General features: G+C 52.1%; 1 protein-coding gene and 4 long non-coding RNA genes across 5 annotated transcripts in view; 2 read left to right on the top strand and 3 right to left on the bottom strand.

Moving 5' to 3' along the window:
• LOC144336701 (uncharacterized) overlaps nt 1-2,168 on the bottom strand; it is a 37,671-nt gene extending 35,503 nt beyond the window's left edge. Inside the window, exon 1 of the long non-coding RNA XR_013409023.1 lies at nt 2,046-2,168. This is a non-coding gene — a long non-coding RNA (uncharacterized LOC144336701). The remainder of the gene's footprint in view (nt 1-2,045) is intronic.
• A 71-nt stretch (nt 2,169-2,239) lies between these two features.
• Nucleotides 2,240-18,509, top strand: ASF1B (anti-silencing function 1B histone chaperone). Its single transcript, XM_015123130.3, has 4 exons — nt 2,240-2,961; nt 13,540-13,655; nt 16,312-16,488; nt 17,351-18,509. Exons 1-4 carry the CDS (start codon nt 2,853-2,855, stop codon nt 17,555-17,557), a joined length of 609 nt encoding a protein of 202 aa, XP_014978616.1. The 5' UTR covers nt 2,240-2,852; the 3' UTR covers nt 17,558-18,509.
• Nucleotides 2,687-12,999, bottom strand: LOC144336705 (uncharacterized). Its single transcript, XR_013409027.1, has 2 exons — nt 11,331-12,999; nt 2,687-3,061 (listed from the first exon to the last, which is right to left on the bottom strand). It is a non-coding gene; the product is annotated as an uncharacterized LOC144336705 (long non-coding RNA).
• On the top strand, nt 4,305-10,521 carry LOC144336710 (uncharacterized). Its single transcript, XR_013409033.1, has 3 exons — nt 4,305-5,299; nt 8,044-8,529; nt 10,388-10,521. It is a non-coding gene; the product is annotated as an uncharacterized LOC144336710 (long non-coding RNA).
• Nucleotides 4,306-6,838, bottom strand: LOC144336749 (uncharacterized). The gene is made up of 2 exons (XR_013409073.1): nt 6,541-6,838; nt 4,306-5,281 (listed from the first exon to the last, which is right to left on the bottom strand). It is a non-coding gene; the product is annotated as an uncharacterized LOC144336749 (long non-coding RNA).
• Nucleotides 18,510-19,949: the final 1,440 nt, after the last annotated feature.

The raw sequence follows: 19,949 nt of genomic DNA, 5'->3' as shown, positions 1-19,949 counted from the left end.
GAGACAAAGCATAGTTTCGAAGACAATGCTCTCATCCTGAGAAGTGACCTGGTCAAATGTGTTTTTGACCTTCACTGTCCAGTAATACAGGAGCCACTTGTCACAGGGGTTCAGGAGCACTCAACTGTGGCTATCAAGACACCTAAACTGAACTTTCTTTTCTAAAATTTAATTTAATTTTTTTTTTTTTTTTTTTTTTGAGACGGAGTCTTGCTCTGCCGCCCAGGCTGGAGTGCAGTGGCCGGATCTTAGCTCACTGCAAGCTCCGCCTCCCGGGTTCACGCAATTCTCCTGCCTCAGCCTCCCGAGTAGCTGGGACTACAGGCGCCCGCCACCGCGCCCGGCTAGTTTTTTGTATATTTTAGTAGAGACGGGGTTTCACCATGTTAGCCAGGATGGTCTCGATCTCCTGACCTCGTGATCCGCCCGTCTCGGCCTCCCAAAGTGCTGGGATTACAGGCTTGAGCCACCGCGCCCGGCCTAAAATTTAATTTTAATTTTGAGAGACAGGATCTCACTCTGACACTCAGGCTGGAGTGCAGTGGCTGGAGCATCCTGGGCTCAAGAGATCCTCCTGCCTCAGCTTCAGGAGTAGCAGAGACTACAGGTATGCACTACCACACCTGGCTTATTCTTTTATATTTTTGTAAATATGAGGTCTTGTTATGTTGCCCAGGCTGATCTTGAACTCCTGGCCTCAAGAAATCCTCCATGCCCAGCCTCTAAAATTTAATTTTTTTAAAAAAAAGTAAATCTTGGCCGGGCGCGGTGGCTCAAGCCTGTAATCCCAGCACTTTGGGAGGCTGAGACGGGCGGATCACGAGGTCAGGAGATCGAGACCATCCTGGCTAACACGGTGAAACCCCGTCTCTACTAAAAAATACAAAAAAAAAAAAACTAGGCCGGGCGTGGTGGCTCACGCCTGTAATCCCAGCACTTTGGGAGGCCGAGGTGGGCAGATCACAAGGTCAGGAGATCGAGACCATGGTGAAACCCCGTCTCTACTAAAAATAGAAAAAATTAGCCGGGCGCAGGGGCGGGCGCCTGTAGTCCCAGCTACTCGGGAGGCTGAGGCAGGAGAATGGCGTAAACCCGGGAGGCGGAACTTGCAGTGAGCTGAGATCCGGCCACTGCACTCCAGCCCGGGCGACAGAGCGAGACTCCGTCTCAAAAAAAAAAAAAAAAAAGTAAATCTTAAATTAAAAAAAAAAAGATATGGCTGGGTACAGTGGCTCATGCCTGTAAACCCAGCACTCTGGAAGATCAAGGCGGGCGGATCACTTGAGATCAGGCGTTTGAGACCAGCCTGGCCAACAAGGTGAAACCCGGTCTCTACTAAAAATACAGAAAAAAATTTAGCTGGTTGTGGTGGTGGTCACCTGTAATCCCAGATACTCAGGAGGCTGAGGCAGGAGAATCGCTTGAACCCGGGAGGTGGAGGTTGCAGTGAGCCGAGATCGCGCTATTGCACTCCAGCCTGGGTGACAGAGCGAGATTCCGTCTCAAAGAAAAAAAAAGTGGTTTCCAAAAAATGTAAAATTAGGTGCGCGGCTGGCATTATTTTTCCACTGGGTAGAGCTGATCGCCCGTGGGGGCAGAGACTCTGCGACCTGGAGTCTCCCAGGCCGGGGGCGACGGGATGCGGCGGAGAGAAGTTTCCGGATGTATTGTGCGGTCATGAATCATGTCAGGGAATTGCCACTGCCCCCGTTGAATGGAGAGACGCTGCCTCAGGAGCTGAGTAGCAGAGCCCGGACTCGAACACTGGTCTGCCCCCGAACTGAAACTCCCATTTTCAGTACCGTCTGCTTGAAACCTTCCAAGAGCCCTTGAGGGGGCGAGAGCGGGATCCAAACCCCTCGGGGGCGAGAGCGGGATTCGAACCCCTCGTGGGCGAAAGCGGGATCCGAACCGGGCTGGACTCCCGAGGTCCCAGCGCGCCGCGTGACCGCCACTCCGAACGTTCGCAACGTTCACAACGGACTCCAGGGCCGCTGGACCTCAAGGGTCAGGAGCCACTCAGAAAAGCTCCAGACTACGCTCACCTGTTGACAGACGCTGAGGGCGCAACCCTCCTCCTCTTTTTTCACACTCGCCAGCACCGCGGCGGCGCTCGACTTCCGCTTCTCTCCAGCGAATCCCCAGCTGAGCCTCATTCTGCTCCCGGCACTATTACCAATCCAGCCAATCAACTCTCAGAAAACCCTCTTTATCTCCGCCCCACTCCCTCCTGCCAATCACTGAGGGTGCGAGCACCGCCCTTCCCGCCTTCTTTAGCGAGCGCCGCGCGCCACCGCTCGGCGGTTGGCGGCGCTGCGCGGTGCGGGATGCAGCTCCCGGAAAAGCGAGGCGAGGGGCGGGCTACGCCGGTGCGGGAACCCTCAGGATTGGGCAGAAGGAGTCCGGCGCTCTGACTCCGTCCACTCCCGCCGTTGACATCCGAGTCGGAGACGCTGGGGATTGGTTCCCAGCGGACACGCTAAGAAGCCTGGAGATGGTTTCGCCCTCCTCACACGCCGCGGAGAGGGAGCTCCGCTGATTGGTCCGGGGAGTCTGGGCGCGCGCCGACTGGCGCTCCAGGATTGGCTGAGGGGGTGCGCGCGCCGCCAGGGGAGCGTTGGCGGTGATTGGCCAGAGGGCGGAGGCCGGCTATTTGAAGGCGGTCCGCGGTTTAGGTGCGCACTTCAGTCCGCGGAGGGAAGAGGCGGGAGTGGACTTGGTCTGCCGTACCCCACTGACGCCCCCCCACTCACCGGACCCAGGCGCGGCCTCCGCCACAGCCACAGCCCTGCCCCTGCCCCTGCCCCTGCTGCGGCGCGGCGCGGCGCGGCGAGGCGAGGCGAGGCGAGGCGATGGCCAAGGTGTCGGTGCTGAACGTGGCGGTCCTGGAGAACCCGAGCCCTTTCCACAGCCCCTTCCGGTTCGAGATCAGCTTCGAGTGCAGTGAAGCCCTGGCGGACGGTGAGGCTGGGCCCGTGCGGGGACCCCCACCCCCGGGCCGACCCCGGCCTCCCCTTGGAGAAGCGCTCCCATGGCCAACTTGATCTCCCCCATGAAACCCCTCGTCCCCTTTCCGCCAATCCCGATCTCCGGGTGGAGACTCCCCGCCATCAGCCAACTCGGACCTCCCCGTGACCTCCTCTCCCACTGCCCGCCTTGACCTCCCGGGTGGAGACCCCCAGCTAGCTAACTCGGACCTCCCCGTGACCTCTTCCCCCACTGCCCGCCCCGACCTCCCCATAAAGATTAACCCCAGTCAAGCCCCACTTCCCGCGTGGGAAACCTCATCCATCTTTTTAATCTGGAGGTCTTCCTAGGTACCCGTTTTCATGGAGAGATCTTCTTGGCCTCCATTTCTTAAGCCACGGAGATCTTCAGCCACCGTGATTTCCCTGTGGCAAGACCCGCGCTTTAGCCACCCACCCATTTTTGCCCACTTATTCCCTCTTTAGTGAGATACTCACACCTCCCATTTTCCCTCTGGAGACTCCGAATGTCCAGCCCCTTCCCATTTTCCCCGGGGGAAATCCTAGCCATCTGCTATTTTCCCTATGGAGATCTCTCACGCAAGCTCCTTTCCCTCCTCACCGTGAAGACGCTCCCCACCAGTAACCGTTTTTCGCTGTGAAAACCCCTCAACCCCTTTTCAGGACCGCCCTCGCCCCCATCTTCCCATTTGTCTCCCACCAATCCCCTCCCCAACCTGCCAATATTTCAACAACCCCACCCGCACCAGTTGCTGTTGCTTTTCTGCCATTGCACATACCCTGGAACCTGGTTCCTCCTTCGTTGGGGCCCAACCCCTGCTATGCTTGAGCTCCCCCTGGGAAAGGATGCTACCGTCTTTGAGGGGAACTTGGTCTCCCCAGCTCCCCTTCCCCACCCTCTTCTGTGGACTTGGATAAACACACTGAGATCTGAGGGCTGGCATAGCCAGGCAGGTATTAGCTGCTTCTCCAGGTTTGCCCACCCATTTCCAACTGAGTTACTACAGCAGTTCTTCCCTCGCTTTTTCTTTCTTCTTTTTTTTCTTTTTTCTTTTTTTTTTTTTTTGAGACAGACTCTTGCTCTGTTGCCCAGGCTGAAATGCAGTGGCACGATCTCAGCAATTCTCCTGCCTCAGCCTCCCGAGTAGCTGGGACTACCAGCACCTGTCACCATGCCCGGTTAATTTTAGTATTTTTAGTTGGAGGCAGGGTTTCACCACATTAGCCAGGCTGGTCTCGAAGTCCTGATCTCAAGTGATCCACCCACCTTGGTTTCCCAAAGTGCTGGGATTACAGGCGTGAGCCACCGCGCCCGGTCTTTTTTTTTTTTCTTTTTTTTTTTTAATATAGCTGGATAATCAGTGCCAAGCTTCCATTGCTTTTGATGGTCTGACCTAGTCTGGAGGGTGAGTGGGTTGGGCTGAGCTGTGACAGGCTCCAGCTTCAAACAGTCACCTGGAGCCCGGAGGTCACAGCCTCCTGTACATCTTTTCCAAGGTGCTTCTGCAGATGTACTTGTTAATCTGTGTGACTTAAAGGTGGACATGGCTCTCATCTCACAGATGAGAAGACAGGAGCCACAAAGCGCAAAAGACCTTTCAAGTCAAGGCCTGTACAAATCCAAAATCTAAGGTCACCCAGGGAGCCTTGGCACCACTAAAATGCAAGTCCTGCTTTCAGAAAGAAGTACTCCATTAGGCCATTTTTCTACTTGGTGGTTAAAAGAGAAAAGGCAGTAGCCGAGGAGGTAGCGATCTGGGGGCCTGTGAAGCCAGGATGTGCTAACTAGTGCCTTTCGGGGGCAGGTGGGTGTTTGGCCCTCAAAGCTGGTCACCTGGACTAGCTTGGGGCTGATAGAGTGAGATGTGGATGTGCTTCGGGTAGGCCAGTGGGTCTCTCTCTCCCCGGTCTGTCTTGCTCCTTTTTAAATTAAGCAGTCTACTTGTGGCTAACTATAGAATAAGCCGAGTTAAATCCTTTCTGGAACAGGGCAGCGTGTAAATAAATAAATAAAGTGTAGAATGACACTGTGGAATAAGATTTAATTTAAAAGCCAGGAGGAAATGGAAGGAAGTAATAGGTTGAGGGATTCCCAGCTCCCAGGCGGCAGGAGATCAGGTTTCAATCAGCCTGTTTGTGTTCCTTGCATTTAAAAATGGTTGTGTGGTCATTATCTGGTACTTCTCCTAGGAAGCCCCTGCCCTGTGACTTTACTTATTTATAGAATTAGAGGCAGAAAGGCTAAATTCAACCTGCTGCTCCTTTTTTTGTTTTTTTGGAGACGAAGTCTCACTCTCGTCCCCCAGGCTGGAGTGCAGTGGCGCAACCTCCGCCTCCCGGGTTCAAGCAATTCTCCTGCCTCAGCCTCCCGAGTAGCTGGGATTACAGGTGCCTGCTATGACGCCCAGCTAATTTTTGTGTTTTTGGTAGAGATGCGGTTTCACCATGTTAGCCAGGCTGGTCTCGAACTCCTGACCTCAGGTGATCTGCCCGCCTCAGCCCCCCAAAATGCTGGGATTACAGGTATGAGCCACCGTGCCCAGCCTCTGCTGGTCATCTTTTAATAGAAATGGAGTGATTTATCCAGGGTCACCCAGCCAGTTTGTAGAAATATTGGCACTGAAGTTTTGAATCTAAGTTCTTTATCTTTGCTCCGATCCAGGGAAAGAAAGGAAGAAGGATTCCCTATTTCAGAGGTGGAGCATAGATAGGAATGACCATACAATTTATTGCCTAATCAGGATACTCAAAACACAGTAAAGGGGAATGCTATTATTATTATTATTATTTTATTTTATTTATTTTTTGAAATGGAGTTTCACTCTGTCACCCAGGCTAGAGTACAGTGGCGCGATCTCAGCTCACTGCAATCTCCACCTCTTGAGTTCAAGCGATTCTGTGGTCTCAGTCTCCCAAGTAGCTGGGATTACAAGCTTGAGCCACCATGCCCGGCTAATTTTTGTATTTTTAGTAGAGATGAGGTTTCACCATGTTGGCCAGGTTGATCTCAAACCTGACCGAAAGTGATCTGCCCGCCTCAGCCTCCCAAAGTGCTGGGATTACACTTTGAATCACAAGCACGCGGCCAGGGAATGCTATTGTTAATTGCACCCGGATGATAAAGCTTTTCCTTCAAGAAACTCAAGTGAGAAATCCTGGCTCTTCCAGTCCTAGGGCTCTCTGTGACTGATCTGCCAGCTTGCTTTCTGCCTCTTTCTGGCCTCCTCTCCATGAAAAAGAGAATCTGGCTCACTCTCAGCAGTGTCAACTGAAAATCTTGACAAAACCCCCAATCCAGCTGTGCGAGGTGGCTCATTCCTGTAATCCCAGCACTTTGGGAGGCTAAGGAAGAAGGCTCTCTTGAGCCCAGGAGTTTTAGGCCAGCCTGGGTAACATAGCAAAACGTTGTCTCTACAGAAACATCAAAAAATTAATGGGACTTGGTTGCATGTGCCTGTGGTCCCAGCTACTGAGGAGGCTGAAATGGGAGGATTGTATGAGCCCAGGAGGTCAAGGCTGCAGTAAGCCGTAAGCCATGGTTGCACCACTGTACTCCAGCCTGGGTGAGAGAGCAAGACCCCATCTCAAAAAAAAAAAAAAAAAAACCACCCTAACTCCTAAGCCCCAGTTGAGTGACTCCTATTTCTCAAGGGCCTCAAGCCCCCTTTGCACTTTTATCTTCCACATCTGGAAATAGATGCTTCCATGTTTAGCTGAGAAATTCAACAGACACTGGTTGAGTAAGTCATAGAAGCCAGATGTTCTGACCCAGAACTAACAAAGCTGTTATGGCAGCAGGACTGATCTTTGATTATGAACAAAGGCAAAAAAAAAAAAAAAAAAAAAACAGGCTGGGCACGGTGGCTCACGCCTATAATCCCAGCATTCTGGGAGACCAAGGCAGGTGGATCACCTGAGGTCAGAAGTTCAAGACCAGCCCAGCCAACATGGTGAAACCCCATCTCTACTAAAAATACAAAAGTTAGCCAGGCTTGGTGGTGGGCGCCTATAATCTCAGCTACTCGGGAGGCTGAGGCAGAAGAATTGCTTGAACCTGGGAGGCAGAGGTTGCAGTGAGCTGAGGTTGTGCCACTGCACTCCAGCCTGGGTGACAGAGCAAGACTCTGTCTCAAAAAACAACAACAGGCCAGGCACAGTGGCTCACGCCTGTGATCCCAGCATTTTGGGAGATCAAGGCAGGCGGATCATCTGAGGTCAGGAGTTTGAGCCCAGCCTGGCCAATGTGGTGAAAACCTGCCTCTACTAAAAATACAAAAGTTACCTGGGAAGGGTGGTAGGCGCCTGTAATCCCAGCTACTTAGGAGGCTGAGGCAGGAGAACCGCTTGAACCCGGGAGGTGGAAATTGCAGTGAGCCCAGATTGCGCCATTGCACTCCAGCCTGGGTGACAGAGTAAGACTGTCTCAAACAACAACAAAAACAAAAAAGCAGGAAGCAGACTCTTTAGCTAGTTCAGCTACAGTAATCATGTACGTGTCTTTAGTCTTATCATTTATATATATATGTACACACACACATACATACACACACACAGTGGAGGTATGTCTTGTACAGGGACTAGCTTGTGAAGTTAGCGCAGAGAGATAACATGGAACACAGTTGAGTTGCCTTGACATTGCTCAGAAGGTTAGATACACACCTCATGTGTACAGCTGTGTCCTGTACACAGTAGCTATGAGTTCGTGCTGTGTTGGTGATTTGTGTCCCATGTATAATTCTAAAGAAAGATTATATTCAGAAATGCAATCATACACATATGTCGCTACTTACAACACTGCAGCCCGATTTTTTTTCTTTTTTTTAAAAGAGATAGGGTGTTGGCCGGGCACAGTGGCTCATGCCTGTAATCCCAGCACTTTGGGAGGCTGAGGCAGGCGGATCACGAGGTCAAGAGATCGAGACCATCCCAGCTAACACAGTGAAACCCCGTCTCTACTAAAAATACAAAAAATTAGCCAGGCGTGGTGGCGGGCTCCTGTAGTCCCAGCTACGCGGGAGGCTGAGGTAGGAGAATGGCGTGCACCCGGGAGGCGGAGGTTGCAGTGAGCCGAGATCGAGCCACTGCACTCCAGCTTGGGCGACAGAGCGAGACTCCGTCTCAAAAAAAAAAAAAAGAGAGATAGGGTGTCACTATGTTGTCCAGACTGGACTTGAACTCCTGGGCTTAAGCAATCCTCCCACCTCAGCTTCCTAAGTAGCTGGAACCACAGGTGCACCTAACCATGCCTGGCCATTTCAGCAAATGTAAGATGATTCTTGGCCAGGCATGGTGGCTTACGCCTGTAATCCCAGCACGTTGGGAGGCCAAGGCAGGTGGATCACCTGAGGTCAGGAGTTCGAGACCAGCCTGGCTAACATGGTGAAACCCCGTCTGTACTAAAAATACAAAAATTAGAATTACAGGTGCACACCACCACACCCAGCTAACTTTTTATATTTTTAGTAGAGATGGAGTCTCACTGTGTTGCCCAGGCTGGAGTACAGTGGCGTGATCTCAGCTCACTGCAACCTCTGCCTCCCAGGTTCAAGCAATTCTCCTGCCTCAGCCTCCTGAGTAGCTGGGACTACAGGCGCGTGCCGCCACGCCTGGCTAATTTTTTGTATTTTTTGTATCACTGTGTTGCCCAGGCTGGGCTCGAACTTCTGAGCTCAAGCAATCCACCCGCCTCAGCCTCCCAAAGCGCTAAGATTACAGGCGTGATCCACCACGCCTGGCCCTATAACTTTTTTCTTCCTTTCTTTCCTTCCTTCCTTCCTTTTTTTTTTTTTTTTGAGACAGAGTCTAGCTCTGTTGCCCAGGCTGGAGTGCAGTGGCATGATCTCGGCTCACTGCAACCTCTCCCGCCTCCTGGGTTCAGGCAGTTCTTATGCCTCAACCTCCTGAGTAGCTGGAATTACAGGTGCCCACCACCATGCCCAGCTAATTTTTTATATTTTTTAGTGGAGATGGGTTTCACCATGTTGCCCATGTTGGTCTCGAACTCCTGAGCTCAGGCAAAACGCCTGCCTCGGCCTCCCAAAGTGCTAGGATTACAGGCGTGAGCCACCGTGCCCAACCAGCTTCTATCACTCTTGCATCAGTATTTCTCTACAGCCCTCAGTTAATTCTCCAGTTTCTTTCTGACCCTGGTTGAAAGCCATTTCAGCCCATGTGCCTGACAGTCAACACAGTACATCTTTTCTTTTTCTTTTTTTTTCCTTTGAGATAGGGTCTCTGTCGCCCAGTCTGGGGTGCAGTGGCTCGATCGTGGCTCACTGCAGCCTTGAACTCCTAGGTTCAAGTGATCCTCCAACCTCAGCCTCCAACGTAGCTGGGACCACTGGCGTGCGCCACCACACCCAGCTAATTTTGTTGATTTTTAGTAGAGTCAATGTCTCTCTATGTTGCAGAGGCTCATTTCTTTTCTTTTCCTTTTTTTTTTTTTTTTTTTTTTTTGGTTGTCTTTATTTGGTTTTTTTTGTTTTTTTTTTTGAGATGGAGTCTGGCTCTGTCACCCAGGCTGGAGTGCAGTGGCGCGCGGTCTCTGCTCACTGCAAACTCTGCCTCCCAGGTTCACGCCATTCTCCTGCCTCAGCCTCTGGAGTAGCTGGGACTACAGGCGCCCGCCACCATGCCCGGCTAGTTTTTTGTACTTTTAGTAGAGACATGGTTCCGCCATGTTGGCCAGGCTGGTCTTGAACTCCTGACCTCAAGTGATCCACCCACCTCAGCCTCCCAAAGTGCTGGGATTACAGGCGTGAGCCACCGCGCCCGGTTGCAGGGGCCCTTTTCCTTCAGTGAGTTTCCACATGCTCTTTGTTTAGGTTTTGCCAATTAATATTGACCTCAGCTGGACAACAACATGTGCTCGTGGATACACTTTAGTCTTTTTCATCTACCTTCCCAGGACATGAATTAAATGCACCCATACAGCACTCTACCGGCTATGAGAGGAAAGAGCTGAAGGAAATATACCAGAATGATAACAACTGCTTTAGAAAGGAGAGAGCAGGGCTGGCTTGCTTTTCTGTCTTCCCCCAAAACTTGATTCTAATTGTGTCACTACTTGTAACAAAAATAAATCAACAGGCTGGGCATGATGGCTCAGACAAATTCCCATACTTTGGGAGGCCAAGGCGGGAGGATTGCTTGAGACCAGGCTGGGCAACCAAGCAAGACATCTCTAAAAACAATTGAAAAATTATGTCCGGGCGTGGTGGCTCAAGCCTGTAATCCCAGCACTTTGGGAGGCTGAGATGGGCGGATCACGAGGTCAGGAGATCGAGACCATCCTGGCTAACCCAGTGAAACCCCGTCTCTACTAAAAAATACAAAAAAAAAAAAAAAAAAGAACTAGCCGGGCGAGGTGGCGGGCGCCTGTAGTCCCAGCTACTCAGGAGGCTGAGGCAGGAGAATGGCGTGAACCTGGGAGGCGGAGCTTGCAGTGAGCTGCGATCGTGCCACTGCGCTCCAGCCTGGGCGACAGAGCGAGACTCCGTCTCAAAAAAAAAAAAAAAAAAGAAAAATTACCTGGGTGTGTGGCACAAGCCTGTGTTTCCAGCTACTTGGGAGGCTAAGGCAGGAGAATCACTTGAGCGCAGGAATTCGTGGCTATAGTGAGCTATGATTGCGCCACTGCACTGCAGCCTGGGTGACAGACTGGGACCCCATCTCTGGGGGAAAAAGTCAACTTCCTCCCTGCAAATAATAAGAGGCTAGTTCGACGAAACACCCAAGAGTTCAGTGGTCACCCATATCCTACAGACCTGCTGTAGGGTTCCTGAGTGAAACCACAAAGGGACGGGCAGCCAGTGCATCAAAGAAGGGCTTGGGACTCAGGTGACAAGCTTCTGTAGTCATGACCCAGCAGCAGTGTGCTTCCAAAGTTGGATGCTTTTGTGGGACACTGGACCAAGGAATAGGGAGCTTCTGAGAGAGTTTGCTTCCTGTGAAAATCACAACTTGTGAAACTTCCCCCAGCTGCTAGAGCTGAAGGGTTGTGTAATTTCTAAAGAGCCGAAAATAAGTTTCGAGCCTCTTGCCAAGCCTCCCTGTACCAGCATGACCTTGCCCCTGATACACTTGGACCTCCTGCAAGAGGCCATGGTCTCCGGAATTCCCTGTGATTCACAGCTGACAGCCAGGCGCTCCATAAGCACTTGCCTTTCATCTTGATGGAGCATACTCAGGGGATGGGGCCCTCCTGCTGGATGGGGTGCAAGAGTTAGGGTTTGAGGCTGGGCGCGGTGGCTCACACCTGTAATCTCAGCACTTTGGGAGGCTGAGGTGGCTGGATCACCTGAGGTCAGGAGTTCGAGACCAACCTGGCCAACATGGTGAAACCCCATCTCTACTAAAAACACAAAAAATTGGCCGGGCGCGGTGGCTCAAGCCTGTAATCCCAGCACTTTGGGAGGCCGAGGCGGGTGGATCACGAGGTCAGGAGATCGAGACTATCCTGGCTAACATGGTGAAACCCCGTCTCTACTAAAAATACAAAAAACTAGCCGGGCGTGGTGGCGGGCGCCTGTAGTCTCAGCTACTTGGGAGGCTGAGGCGGGAGAATGGCGTGAACCCGGGAGGCGGAGCTTGCAGTGAGCCGAGATCCCGCCACTGCACTCCAGCCTGGGAGACACAGCGAGACTCCGTCTCAAAAAAAAAAAAAAAACACACAAAAAATTAGCCGGCTGTGGTGGCTGGCGCCTGTAATCCCAGCTACTCGGGAGGCTGAGGCAGGAGAATCACTTGGAATCTGGGAGGCAGAGGTTGCAGTGAGCCGAGATCGTGCCACTGCACTCCAGCCTGGGCAACAAGAGCGAAACTCCGTCTCAAAAAAAAAAAAGTGTTCAGAGGATCACCCCGGGATGCCGCATTTGCTGACTGAGTCGCCCAAATGTCTCTAAGTAGGCATGACTTAGTGCTAGATCTGGAAGACCAGGGTGGCTGGCTCCCTGAGCAGCCTCACCTTCCCCCTCCTGCGGGCTGGCTCTCCTGCCAGATTGGAATCTGCCGCCCTGCCCCAGTTGTCGAGGGATCTACTTCGTTGAGTGGCACCAGTCCCTGTGTGTGAAAGAGGATGCTGCTTCCTATCCCAGCACCCAGTGGGCAGGGCCCTGAAATGACCCAACCCCCTGCCATTCCTTTCTCAGCACGTCTGTGTCATGTGGCTCTTAATTCAGCCTCTGCCATACAGTTCACGCTCAGGCCTTGAGAGGCCCAGGTTTCCCCAGAGGTACAGTCAAGGTCATCTGTCATAGCTAGGCTTACAAAACAGAATTCCCTAATGGAGGTAGAGCTTCGTGCCCACCTCAGCATTCAGGACTGCACTGCCTGGCACTAAGTGTCAGATGGATGGAATAAGAATCTTCTAATATATTTAAGGTTCTGTTTAAAATTACCACAAGGCTGGGCACAGCAGCCCACACCTGTATTCCCAACATGGTGGGAGTCCGAGGCAGGAGGATCGCTTGAGCCCAGGAGGTTGAGGCTGCAGTGAGCCATGAACATACCACTGCACTCCAGCCTGGGCAACAGAGGGAGACTGCCTTGAAAAATAGTAAAAATAAAATACAAGATGTGGCTGGGCGCAGTGGCTCACACCTGTAATCCCACCACTTTGGAAGGCTGAGGCAGGCAGATCACTTGAAGTCAGGAGTTGGATACCAGCTTGGCCAACATGGTGAAACCCCATCTCTACTAAAAATACAAAAAAAAGCCGGGTACAGTGGCTCACACTTGTCATCCCAGCATTTTGGGAGGCCAAGACGGGTGGATCACCTGAGGTCAGGAGTTCTAAACCAGCCTGACCAACATGGTGAAACCCTCTCACTAAAAATACAAAAATTAGCCAGGCATGGTGGCAGGCGCCTATAATCACAGCTACTCGGGAGGCTGAGACAGGAGAATCACTTGAACCTGGGAGGCAGAGATTGTAGTGAGCCAAGATCACACCATTGCACTGCAGCCTGGGTGACGAGTGAAACTCCATCTCAAAAAAGAAAAAAAAAATTAGCTAGGTGTGGCAGCGGGCACCTATAATCCCAGCCACTCGGGAGGCCGAGGTACAAGAATCACTTGAATCTGGGAGGCGGAGGTTGCAGTGAGTCGAGATCGCATCACTGTACTCTAGCCTGGATGACAGAATGAGACTCCATCTCAAAAAAGAAAAATGAGGCCGGGCGCGGTGGCTCAAGCCTGTAATCCCAGCACTTTGGGAGGCCAAGACGGGCGGATCACGAGGTCAGGAGATCGAGACCATCCTGGCTAACACAGTGAAACCCCGTCTCTACTAAAAATACAAAAACTTAGCCGGGCGAGGTGGCAGGCGCCTGTAGTCCCAGCTACTCGGGAGGCTGAGGCAGGAGAATGGCGTGAACCCGGGAGGCGGAGCTTGCAGTGAGCTGAGATCCAGCCACTGCACTCCAGCCTGGGTGACAGAGCGAGACTCCGTCTCAAAAAAAAAAAAAAAAAAAGAAAAATGAATACAAGAGCCTTTCCCTGCCTTGTTGCTGTTGAGCTATTTCAATTCATTAACCCTCCTATGTCTTTGCAGACCTGGAGTGGAAGATCATTTATGTTGGCTCCGCTGAGAGTGAGGAGTTTGATCAGATCCTAGACTCGGTGCTGGTGGGCCCTGTACCAGCAGGGAGACACATGTTTGTCTTTCAGGTAAGAAAGATGAGGCCTTAGGCCTTTAGCTCTTGACTCCTAGAAACATCTTCTTTTACCTGAAATCCCACAGAGTGCTTCAGGAATCAAAAGTTCAAGTTCAGCTGGGCACAGAGGCTCACGCCTATAGACCCAGCTACTCCAGGGGCTGAGGTGAGAGGATTGCTTGAGCCCAGGAGTCCGAGCCTGCAGTGAACTATGATTGAGCCACTGCACTCCAGCCTAGACAACACAGTGAGACCCTGTCTCTAAAAAAAGGAAAAAACAAGTATTAAAAAAACAGAGGCCGGGTACAGTGGCTCACACCTGTAATCCCAGCACTTTGGGAGGCCAAGGTGGCAGGACTGCTTGAGGCCAGGAGTTTGAGACCAGCCTGGGCAATATAGTGAGACCCCAGCTCTACAAAAAACTTAAAAATCAGCACAGCATAGTGGTGTACGCCTGTAGTCTCAGCCACTTGGGAGGCTGAAATGGGAGGATCACTTGAACCTGGGAGGTGGAAGCTACAGTGAGCCAAGACCACACCGTTGCACTCCAGCCTGGGTAATACAGTGAGACTCTGTCTCAAAAAAAAAAAAAGAAAAGAAAAGAGTTGAGACCCTGTGTCAATCAATCAATTAAAAAAAAATTTTAAAGTTCAGGTTCAAATCCTAGTTCTACTGTCAGGAACTATCTGACCTCTCAGAGGCTCTCAGGCCCTCCCTTCCCCCACCTCTGTGTCAAAGCTGCCACTGATTTACAGTCAATTCTCGTTATTCACAAGAGTTATGTTCTATAAAGTTGCCGCGAACACTGATTTAGTGAGTACTGAACCATTGCCCCAGGGTAAATACAAGGTTAGATTGTTGGAAGTCACGTTTTCGTCAGCCAGTCAATACGTAAACTTGTATGTGTGTTGCTGTTGAAAGACACCAGGCCGGGTATGGTGGCACACACCTATAATCCCAGCACTTTGAGAGGCTGAGGTGGGTGGATCGCCTGAGGTCAGGGGTTCGAGACCAGCCTGGCCAACATGGTGAAACCGTATCTATACTAAAAATACAGAAATTAGCCAGGTGTGGTGGGAGAATCGCTTGAACCCGGGAGGTGGAGATTGCAGTGAGCTGAGATCACACCGGTACACTCCAGCCTGTGTGATATAGCGAGAGACTTATCTCAAAAAAAAAGAAAAAAAAAGACACCTTATTTAATATATACTGTGGTTCATTTATGTTGAATTCACAGCCAACAGCACTGTAACTCTCCTGAATGAAGCTTCTCTAATATACATTTTTTCCATAAGGCCTTTTTTGCACCCTACACTGCACTTCAGCACTACCTTTGGGTGCCATCATAGACAGCAAACTCACCAACAAAAAGCACAAAACATGGAAAAAAGGTAGCACTAAGTAGGCTGAGGAAAGGATGCTCATTCACAGTAAGAACTGAGACCAAAAGACAGAGCGTTGCCTTGTTTGACCTCAGGTAGGAACAGGCGTGGTAGGTAACTCTAGCTTTTCCCTGTTCTGTGCATGTCTGCAAGTGACCGTGGAAGCACCGCAGGTATTCATCTTGGGGTTACAAATAAATGTAGCAGGTAGGTGAACTTGCACATATGGATCCCATGAATAATGAATGAGGATAGACCGTAACTCCTAAGTGGCTCTCATGCAGCACCCTGCCTGAGTTGTCAAATGTAGATTCTGGCTGGGTGTGGTGGCTTCCAGCACTTTGGGAGGCAGAGGCAGGAGGATTGCTTAAGGCCAGGAGTTCCAGGCCAGCCTGGCCACATAGCAAGACCCCCATCTCTAGAAAAAATAAAAACAATTAGCTGGGTGTAGGCTGGGCGCGGTGGCTCACGCCTGTAATCCCAGCACTTGGGGAGGCCGAGGCGGGCGGATCATGAAGTCAGGAGATGGAGACCATCCTGGCTAACACGGTGAAACACCGTCTGTACTAAAAAATACAAAATAATTAGCTGGGTGTGGTGGCGGGCGCCTGTAGTCCCAGCTACTTGGGAGGCTGAGGCAGGAGAATGGCGTAAACCCTGGAGGCAGAGCTTGCAGTGAGCCAAGATCATGCCACTGCACTCCAGACTGGGAGAGAGAGCAAGACTCCGTAACCAAAAAAAAAAAAAAAAAAAAAAAAAGGCTGGGGGCGGTGGCTCATGCCTGTAATCCCAACACTTTGGGAGTCCAAGATGGGTGGATCACTTGAGGTCAGGAGTTCAAGACCAGCCTGACCAATATGGCGAAACCCCAACTCTACTGAAACTACAAAAATTAGCCAGGCGTGGTGGTAGGCGCCTGTAATCTCAACTACTCGGGAGGCTGAGGCAGCAGAATCGCTTGAACCTGTGAGGTGGAGGTTGCAGTGAGCTGAGATCCCACCATTGCACTTCAGCCTGGGCAACAGAGCAAAACTCCATGTAAAAAAAAAAGTACCAACAAAAAAAAAAAGTCAGCCGGGTGTGGTGGTGTGCATCTGTAGTCCCAGCTACCTGGGACACTGAGGCAGAATTGCTTGAACCCGAGAGGCAGAGGTTGAAAAAAAGAAAACTGAGGGCAGAGAGCATACTTTTTGCTCAGTAAATACATGTTGCTTGGGAATTTGTTTCTACTAATGACATAGAGGCATGGCTGTGGCACTGCTAAGGCCTAGGATGTGTCTCCCCTAGGCTGATGCCCCCAACCCATCCCTCATCCCAGAGACTGATGCCGTGGGTGTGACCGTAGTCCTCATCACCTGTACCTACCACGGACAGGAGTTCATCCGAGTGGGCTACTATGTCAACAACGAGTACCTCAACCCCGAGCTGCGTGAGAACCCACCCATGAAGCCAGATTTCTCCCAGGTGGGTCCTGTTTCCACTTCCTGCTTCCCACAAGGCCATTCTTTATACTTGGGGGGGAGTTCAGCCATTCAAATTGGGAGTCAAGGTTACTTCTTAAGGTTTTCAAGTAATGTTCAGTTCTTACAGTACTGAGTTAGAATAGGAGAAAAAGGCCTTTGTTTCTCAAAGGCATGTCTTAGAGAATTAAGATTAGATAGGCCTGCCTGGGCAACATAACGAGACCCTGTCCCTACCCCCTCCCCACCTCAGAAAATGAGTGAGACATGGGTGGAGTACTCTACTCTGGATGCTGAGGTGGGAGGATCACTTGAGCCCAGGAGTTTGAAGCTGCAGTGAGCTCAGATCATGCCACTGCATTCTAGCCTGGCTAACAGAGACTGTCCCTTAAAAAAAAAAGATAGGTCCTGGGCCAGGTGCAGTGGCTCACACTTTGTAATCCCAGCACTTTAGGAGACCGAGGCTGTCGGATCACCTGAAGTCAGGAGTTCGAGACCAGCCTGGCCAACATGAAAGCCCGTCTCTACTAAAAATAAGAAAATGAGCCAGGCATGGTGCCATGCACCTGTAGTTCCAGCTACATAGGAAGCTGAGGCAGGAGAATCGCTTGAACCTGGAAGGTGGAGGTTGCAGTGAGACGAGATCACACCATTGCACTCCAGCCTGGGCAAAAAAAGCGAAACTCCGTCTCAAAAAAACAAAAAGATAGGTCCTAGCCCTAAATCATGGTGCACAGGTGTTTTCTGGAGTTCCATATGTGGGTTGCTCTTGCTGGGCTTCAGATGGGTGATTGGGGGTGTCCTGGCTCTATGGGAGCAAGGAGAGGGCATGTCAACAAGGGTTGACGTTCCTCTTTCTGCCCCAGCTCCAGCGGAACATCTTGGCCTCGAACCCCCGGGTGACCCGCTTCCACATCAACTGGGACAACAACACGGACAGGCTGGAGGCCATAGAGACCCAGGACCCCTCCCTGGGCTGCAGCCTCCCACTCAACTGCACTCCTATCAAGGGCCTGGGCCTCCCTGGCTGCATCCCTGGCCTCCTCCCTGAGAACTCCATGGACTGCATCTAACTGCAGGAACCCAGTGTCCCAGCACACCAGGAGGGGCAACCAGGCCTCCCAGCAAGTCCTGCAGGGCCCATCTAGAGGACTTTGGGGGCCATCAGCTGCATCCAGGTCTGTCAAACTCAGCCCCTAGGAAAGAACAGGCCTCGGGACTCCTCTAGTCCTGGCCAGAAGGATGATCTCGCTTTTCCTGTACAGGCCTATAAGAAGCAGGTACTTCAGTTCTAAATTCTTTCTGACTTGTGTTCTTTTCGTCTTCATAAATTCTACCTAAGGCCATTGTGCCACTGTGCACCCCTGAGTACCACTGACCCAAAGCTTTCCGACAGACCTCCCTGGCCTGCCTAGAGGCTTTCTTGGTCAGTGCCCGTCAAGGCTCTGGTCCTGCTGAGCCAAAGGTTCTGTCATTCCTTTCTCTTCCCGTACACTGAGCAGATCCACTCCAGCTTTCTGGTGTCACAGGCAGGAATCTTGGTTAGTAGGTAGACTTAGATCCCATTTCTGTCCTGCTCCCAGGAAGATTCTTAGGTCCTCTTCAATCCAGCAGCCCCTGGAAAACTCTGCTCCCAGAGGTGTGATCAGCAGGATGCTGAGGAACCATGTTGCCTTTCCTGTCAGTCATAGCCACCTTCCTGTTATCTCCTAAATGGATCTGGCTTTTTCTAGTTGGAAGATGGTGTCAGAGGGCCTGCCTGCGCAGTCTGTCTCTGGGTCGGGGTCAGGGACCCTCTGCTTCTGGCAGCCTTAATCTTCTCTCTGCTAGGACCAGGGTGATTTCAAGCCAGGGAAGCAACTGGGACCCTGAAAACCGTCCCTCCCCAGCCTGCTCTCCCTCTCTGTGCCCTGGTCCCCTTGCTGCCATGTGGATGCTGTTGTGATTGCTGTTTGTATATTATTAAAATGTTTTTATATTAAAAATGTTTGGTTGGTCTGAAAATTAAAAGCACTTGGTTTAGAATGATTGTTTGTGCTTTTGTCTTGTGTGGACTGAAGCAACTTTGTCCACTCTCCCCCAGAAGTGGTCTCTTGACCTGTCCAGTGGGTGGGCTGTCCCATGTCTTCTTCCCAGCTTCCTACTCCAGTCTTAATTGGTTCTACAGTATTCCAGACTGAGGTTCCAGAAGAGGTTTTTGTCAAAATTTAAGCAAACCAGCTGTCCTGCAGATAGATTATAATCAGTGATTTTTCAGACTGCCCTTGACCCACAGGAAGAAATTAACATCGTGATCCCAACACACAAACAGCAATGCTTTTATTAAATTTTACTAAACCTTAACCATGTAACCATCCAGAGGCCGAGTGGTCAGCCATTTTCGCGTAATTCACAGAAAGGCTCTGACTGTCCCTCCCTGGAACCATGGTTGATCTGGGAACATGGGTGCAGACAGCGGCTGGAGAGGGCGTAGGCTGTTCAAGTCTAAGCAGCAGATCGGCTTGCAGTTGAGCCCAGCTAGCCCTTCCGTGTCAGGGTGACCTGACTTCTCCCCTCCCCTGACCCTCTCTTAAGTGCTTCTCAATCAGGAGCAGTTCGGCCCCGCAGAGCACATTCACCAATGTCAGCAGACAGCGGTTGCCACAGCCAGCAGGAAAAGAGGAGGGGCTACTGGCATCCAGTGGGTACAGGCGGGGGATGTTGCTCAACACCCAGTGGTGCGCAAGACACCCCCAGCAGAGAATGATCCAGCCCCACCGTCAGTAATGTCGCAGTTGGGAAACCCCGACTGTCCTCGGCTAAGTGTGTACTGAAAGAGGATCCCGAAGGAAGGGGCAGGTTCCCTTTGCATTGCCGACAGGAAATACAGACGGGGAATGGGAGCAGGGAATCTGCCTGGCTGTACCCCAGATTCCTCATCTGTGCAATGGGAGTGATGATGGTAGCACCTACGCGATGGGAGTGTGGTGCGAAGGAGCGTTAAGTGGGTGCCAGCTCTTACTACTGGCAGGAGCCCAGGGCTAGGACCCAGCAAAGGGGTGGACATTGAGCGCCCCTTCCCAGCCACTCCTTGCGCCGGGCCCGGCATCCTCCTGACTGCGGCTGGGAAAACCCAGGAGGCCCCGCGGCCTGGCCCCCAAGCAGGCCTGGCCACGGCTGCCCAGCGTCAGGCCTTATGAATGACGCCGGCGGCGGCCGGGCGACCTCTGACCCGCGCGCCGGTCGCGCCCCTCCCCCGCTGGCAGGTGGTCAGCGGCTGCGCCGGGCAGGCCGCGGCGCCAACCCCGGCTGGCCGACAGCCGCTGCCGCACTGAGCGGGGGCGGGGGACTGCGGCGCGCGCGGGGCCGGCCGGGCGCCCGCCGGGGCCGCCTCCTGAGCCTCGGAGTGCTGCGCGGCCGCCCGCCAGCCTCCGCCGCCCCGCCCCGCCGGCCCGGGCCCGCAGACTGCGCCTCTGCCCCGCCCTC

The sequence above is a fragment of the Macaca mulatta genome, chromosome 19, assembly GCF_049350105.2.
Source record: "Macaca mulatta isolate MMU2019108-1 chromosome 19, T2T-MMU8v2.0, whole genome shotgun sequence".
NCBI lineage: Eukaryota > Metazoa > Chordata > Mammalia > Primates > Cercopithecidae > Macaca > Macaca mulatta.
This window is presented reverse-complemented; position numbering and strand designations above follow the sequence as displayed.

Excerpts from the sequence above, each read along its gene's own strand:
- ASF1B (XM_015123130.3), top strand. The coding sequence starts at position 2,853 with ATGGCCAAGGTGTCGGTGCTGAACGTGGCGGTCCTGGAGAACCCGAGC. Across the intron at positions 13,656-16,311 it reads GACACATGTTTGTCTTTCAG|GCTGATGCCCCCAACCCATC; the intron begins GTAAGAAAGATG and ends TGTCTCCCCTAG. Across the intron at positions 16,489-17,350 it reads TGAAGCCAGATTTCTCCCAG|CTCCAGCGGAACATCTTGGC; the intron begins GTGGGTCCTGTT and ends TTTCTGCCCCAG.